Source organism: Arabidopsis lyrata (assembly GCF_000004255.2).
Source record: "Arabidopsis lyrata subsp. lyrata unplaced genomic scaffold ARALYscaffold_161, whole genome shotgun sequence".
NCBI lineage: Eukaryota > Viridiplantae > Streptophyta > Magnoliopsida > Brassicales > Brassicaceae > Arabidopsis > Arabidopsis lyrata.
Genome location: NW_003302440.1, coordinates 3,514 through 9,013, shown reverse-complemented (window position 1 = coordinate 9,013; position 5,500 = coordinate 3,514). Strand labels below are relative to the sequence as shown.

At 34.4% G+C, this 5,500-nt stretch overlaps 2 protein-coding genes across 2 annotated transcripts in view; one reads left to right on the top strand and one right to left on the bottom strand.

The window, feature by feature from the left end:
• Positions 1–1,402, bottom strand: part of LOC9298866 (putative clathrin assembly protein At5g57200) — a 2,863-nt gene extending 1,461 nt beyond the window's left edge. Inside the window, exons 1-6 of the mRNA XM_021017108.1 lie at positions 1,058–1,402; positions 882–951; positions 689–786; positions 462–600; positions 201–328; positions 21–110 (exon numbers count right to left, since the gene is read on the bottom strand). Coding sequence (XP_020872767.1) covers positions 21–110; positions 201–328; positions 462–600; positions 689–786; positions 882–951; positions 1,058–1,147 — 615 coding nt within the window. The 5' untranslated portion in view covers positions 1,148–1,402. The remainder of the gene's footprint in view (positions 1–20; positions 111–200; positions 329–461; positions 601–688; positions 787–881; positions 952–1,057) is intronic.
• Positions 1,403–3,874: 2,472 nt separating this feature from the next.
• LOC9298869 (phosphatidylserine decarboxylase proenzyme 2) overlaps positions 3,875–5,500 on the top strand; it is a 4,535-nt gene continuing 2,909 nt past the window's right edge. Inside the window, exons 1-7 of the mRNA XM_021017100.1 lie at positions 3,875–4,440; positions 4,532–4,611; positions 4,715–4,739; positions 4,834–4,893; positions 4,992–5,060; positions 5,168–5,257; positions 5,327–5,377. Of these exons, the coding sequence (XP_020872759.1) occupies positions 4,258–4,440; positions 4,532–4,611; positions 4,715–4,739; positions 4,834–4,893; positions 4,992–5,060; positions 5,168–5,257; positions 5,327–5,377 (558 nt within the window). The 5' untranslated portion in view covers positions 3,875–4,257. The remainder of the gene's footprint in view (positions 4,441–4,531; positions 4,612–4,714; positions 4,740–4,833; positions 4,894–4,991; positions 5,061–5,167; positions 5,258–5,326; positions 5,378–5,500) is intronic.

The window sequence follows — 5,500 nt, the reverse complement described above, 5'->3', positions numbered from 1 at the left end:
GAGTTTGCTTATGACTTTACCTGACATCCGAGAAGCCGGTAAAGAAGCTGTTGTAACGCGGGTAATTGTCCTAATAGATCTTCACCAGACAACATCCTTGTTCTATGCGTCTACAAAAACCATTGAAATAAAGATTTCTATGGTAAAAGATTTCTGATAATGTGTTCTGTTTCTTGATGATGAGAAGTCAGGAGACAAACCTTGGAAGCTGCACCTGAAGCTTTTGGTAAACGCTCTGCCTCGATGTCATACTTTAAAACCCGATAACATTCAAGCCGCTCTTCAAGAAAGAGCGCGTATGTTCTAACCCAAGCAGAACAATCCCACGCTGCATCAAAAACATTCAAGATTCTAAGTGATATTTTTGTTTCAACAAGAACTGAACAAAATGCATATATATATATATATATATATATATATATATATATATATATATATAGATAGAGAATTAGTTTATTCACCAAGAGGACTTGTATCGTCTTTGAAGTTAGATATTCTGAGTATATGTCTTCTATGTGAGTAATTTAGAAGCTCTTCTCTGAATGTTGGATCACCTTCTCTTAATGTTCTGTGAATTACTATCAACACCTTCATTGCAACCTGTGTGAATGTCAAATTCAAAACAAATTCACTATATATCGAAAGAAAATGCGATTCGAAATTTCGGAAAATTAAGAAGAAAACTTACAACCCAATTGCGAGTTTTCGATAATCTTTTAGATAATGCATGAATGCAATAAGCTACATCTGCTCTTGGTTGTATCACAGATGTCGCCGAGAATATTTCTGCGTAAAAAATCATCGTTAAAATTCTTCGAATCATATATAATTTTCAGCGTTTGAATCGTCGAAATTTGGTAAGAAAAAAACAGAGAACGTACTACGAACATGACGTTCTTTTGGTGGAGATTCAACATGATTCGTTGCTTTGACGATCGCAATATCTAAATCCTATAACGATCCAAATAAAAAGACAAGCATCGATCGTTTAAACATAATCCGAATCTTGAATTTCAAGATTTACAAAATGGTGATTTACACAAATCAAGAATCTGACCTTGAATTCGCTGTTGACCTTAGCGAGACCAACGGTGGTTGTATCTTTGAGTGCTCCATAGGCTTTTCGAAAGCTCGTAAACGTTCCCATTGATCGTCACTTTTTTTGATAATTATTAATTAACGTTTGTGATCTGGAATTTGTGATGAAGAAAAAGATGTGGTAATGATGTGATTTGATCGAAGATGATAGAGAAAGAGAGAAGATTTGATGATGATTGATGATGTCTTGTTTTATGGTTGTGCAATAAACGGAAACACAACGATAACAGACTTGTGTTTTGTTTTTTCTTTTACAATAAGCTTCTTCTTCGTCGTCACCCTCAAAACGTGCGTAACAGAATACTAAAATGATCTGGATAATTTCCTTTTTCGTTTTTTTTTATAATAATAATAATAATAATAATAGATTCTTCTTTGGGTTATTTGACATAATTTTCGGGGAAATTGGCAAAGAACAATAAAGAGCATTGAATTTACAAATATTTTTAGAATTCACCATGTTATTTTATCGTGTGACAAGCTACATTATTTGTATTTCACATTTTTTTTACAATGCGATAAAAAAAACAGTATTTACGAAATTACCATTACTTGTGTTAAGTAAGGAGTAAGTGAGATTGCTTGCTAAAAAAACAAACACAAAATTGATAACCGAGTTCACGGCTTAACCGCTACATCTCGGGGGAGATCTCTTGCTCCAAAAGCTTCACTATATCAAAGAGGTTACACACACCACTTGATTTGTGATGTTGTTTTGGTTTACAGATTTTTCACACAAGAATAACAAGATCAAAGAACAACAAAGAACGCTTGTTTGGGAGATTAAACCAAAAAAAAAACTTGTTTGGGAAGCTCGTGTAATCTCTCTTCTCTAGAACTCTCTTTAGCTTGTCTTATCTCACCTACCACCACTACTTATCCCATAGAGAGATATATGTGTATGTGATGGGCCACTTTTGTTCTTCTTTCTCTTCATGCCATTATCGTCAGGCCCACTAAGGCCCAAATGTTGTGTATTGTCTCAAACCCACTAACAACTTGCCTCTCGGCCAAGGAGAGGAACATAATGTATCCATCAACTAAATGGCGACTTAGCGTGTACTACTCCCTCGGTGATGAGGAAAGCTCTAGTCTCCGATCCCTACATGTACATATTTGTCGAAACGCATAGCTTGGGTGGATCCACCATCATCCACCTCACCTCACCACAACGTTAATTTGTGACTTCATCTTTTATTTATGCATTTTAAAGTTTTATATGATTTACTTGCAAATCTTATTTACATATAGTAGCTCGGATACTCTCCTGGAAACATGATTTGGACCAAGTTTCTATTAATCCAATGCCTACTCTTTGCAATCTATCTATGTTTGATAATTGGACTATAAAATTTATGATTAGTACACGTTTAAGGGAAGATCATATGGATCCTTTTTTGGTTTGCTTTGCTTCTAACTACTCGTCTCTTAAATTGTGTGTTTATCTATTCAATTATTATTTTAAAACGTATCTCATCCATCTCTTATTTTGTTCGGTAGAATCAACTATGGGGAGCTTTGACCATGAATAGAATCGGATTCAAGAGCCTACCTAATCACACGCTTTACTTTTTTTGTTTTTTTGGACAAAAATCACACGCTTTACAATAATGGAAACACCAAGACTAACATTTTTAAACCTTTTCTAAAATTTGAGCTTTTATATCAACAACTCAACAAGTATATATAGTATTGCTTGTGTTTTCATCTCATATGTATCACTAGATTTTGATATATAAATTGATAAATAAATATTATCAACTCGAATTAATTTAAACACCGAACAAAGTTTAGGAGATGTCATTATCACGTTGACTGATAAGTTGCTAACTTATCATTAAATTGACCTTCGTAATAGTTTTTTCTTTTGTAGTAAGCCATCGGAATTATTTAAAGCCATAATATACTTATTCAATTTTAAAGGTCATCAACAAAGCTTTGTTTTTTTTTTCTTTTTCACTCATACTAATCTTCATAATCTAAAGAGAATATTTTTGGTATTGAAAACACCAACTTAGCATATAAAAAAAAGATACTAGAGACGGACACATTTTGTACAGAATGCCCTTCGAGAAGTATCCCGGTCATGGGATGGTCATAGCTGCTGGTGCAATTGAGAATGGATATAAAGTTTTGGAGTGCCAGGATTCGTTTGGACTACAATGGGGAGATCAAGGACCCTCCTTAGATACAAAGCTAAGTAAGATGATGAGCGCTCAATTTCTCCGTGAAGAAGACATTGAGACTTTTGCAACCAATACGATTCGTTTAGCCAGGAGAGTCTCTGTGTCAGTGATGATCAAGCTCCCTCCCAGTTACCAGGAGTGGAATTTTGCTACACAAGTAAGAAATTTAAACTAATGTTTTTCTAGTACTCCATATACACTTATTTTCTTTGTTTTATTAACTTGGAAACAATTTTTTTTCCAGGGAACATATATATCCTCTGTAACTGATTTGTGCAGAATGCCCTTCGAGAAGGATCCCAGCCATGGGCTGGTCATAACTGCTGGTGCAATTGAGAATGGATTGGAAGTCTTAGAGTGCCAGGATTCATTTGGACTACAGTGGGGAGCTCAAAGATTCATCAAGATAGCGTTTTACAAGTACCTGATTAAAGAAGTCTTTGAATTCACGGTAGATTTATTTTATGTATTTATTTCATGTACTTGATTTTATATTGAAACAAATTAACTAAGTTACATTTCTTTCTGTTAACAGGTTTGAGGTCATATTTGAGGCAAATGTTATAACTTGTTCTAATCATTCCCTTTTTCTTCTTTTTACATTAAAAAATGGATTGTGAATTTATTAGTTTTATATTGATCAGATCTCATCCTCTGATACTTTTTTAAATATTTTCGTTTTATTTTGCATCTATCTATTGATTAAAACATTCCCAATTTTTATTCCATCTTTTAAATATTTTAAAAACAGAGCCGAATATTTGAACCAAAAGAAAACAGAGTCGAATAAAAAAAAAGTGTCCACTTTCTCAAGTCCAAAACAGACCATTTTGCAATTAATACTTAGCATATAAATATTTTGGTCAACATAATAGCTCAAGAAAATTAAGAGAATAAAAAAAAAAAAACTCTAATTTCTTTCTCTCTCTCTCTCTGTTTTCTTCTCCGATCCTTTAATCTTTCTGAGACAAAGATGGGAAACGGAAACTCAAGGGAGGCTAAAGAATCGAGACGGTCAAAGCTACGACAGAAGCTACAAAAGTTTCGCATTCACCGTCGTCATCTTCGTTGTTCTCGAAACTCAGCAGGAATGGTGATACAACGAGCTGTGTCCGCCGAGGATTTCTCCGGCATTGCGCTTCTCACTCTCATTGGCGTACGTCTTACGGTTCTTTTTTTAAGGCGTTTTTACGTTTCGATGCTTAGTTAGTGAATAGTGATGTGATGTTTTAGTCTTGTTTCTTCAGGCGGATATGAAGTTTAAGGACAAGTGGCTCGCCTGTGTTTCTTTCGGTGAACAGACTTTTAGAACTGAAATCTCAGATACGTAAGTCTCCCAAATTTTCTTAGCGTTCGAATATTTTTGTCATTGCTTTACTCGTAAAGTTCAAGGACTAATGATAACAGTTTTGTTTATGATGAATTTGCAGTACAGAGAAGCCAATTTGGAACTCGGTAAGTGGATCAAAACCATGTCTTTTAAATACTTTGATTCTGTTTCTACACTTCTGCTAATTAGTAATTACAGTTAGTGTTTCTCTGTATATAGGAGAAGAAGCTTTTGTTGGAGAAAAATGGACCAAGTCTTGCTAGGGTCTCTGTATTTGAGGTTTCTATTATCCATATTTTTGAGTTTAGTCGTGAAGCATGATATTTTATTTTTTGGATTAATAGTCAGCTTAAAGGATCATCCTTTTATTTGTCCAGACAAATAGGCTCTCAAGGAACAAAATCATCGGTTATTGTGAGCTTGATATATTCGATTTTGCAGTGCAGGTCAGTTGTTCAACATTTGTATATGTTTATATAAATTCTTGTTTTAATGTAAGATTATCTCAAGATTATTGTCTCTCTGCTTATTTGCTTTCTTCGGCGTGATACAGGAACCTGAGTCGGCATGTAAGTCATTTGACTTGTTAGATCCCACAGCATCCAATGTTGTTGGCACCATTTTCCTTTCTTGCGCTATTGAGGTACACACGAGGATAAACTCTGAGAAAATAAAGGAGCAATGGTGTCTGATCTTTGGTTAATATTTGTAGGATCCTGTTGAAACCGAGCGGCGGTTTGCAAAGCGTATCTTGTCCATAGTGGTATGCTTTACTTTACCTTAAATCTTCCTCACTTCAATGTTTCTTTCTTCTCTTGAACAAAATTTTGTAGCAATATTAGAATGATAGTTAAAGTTCTTTTGACAAAGTGCAGGACTACAATGA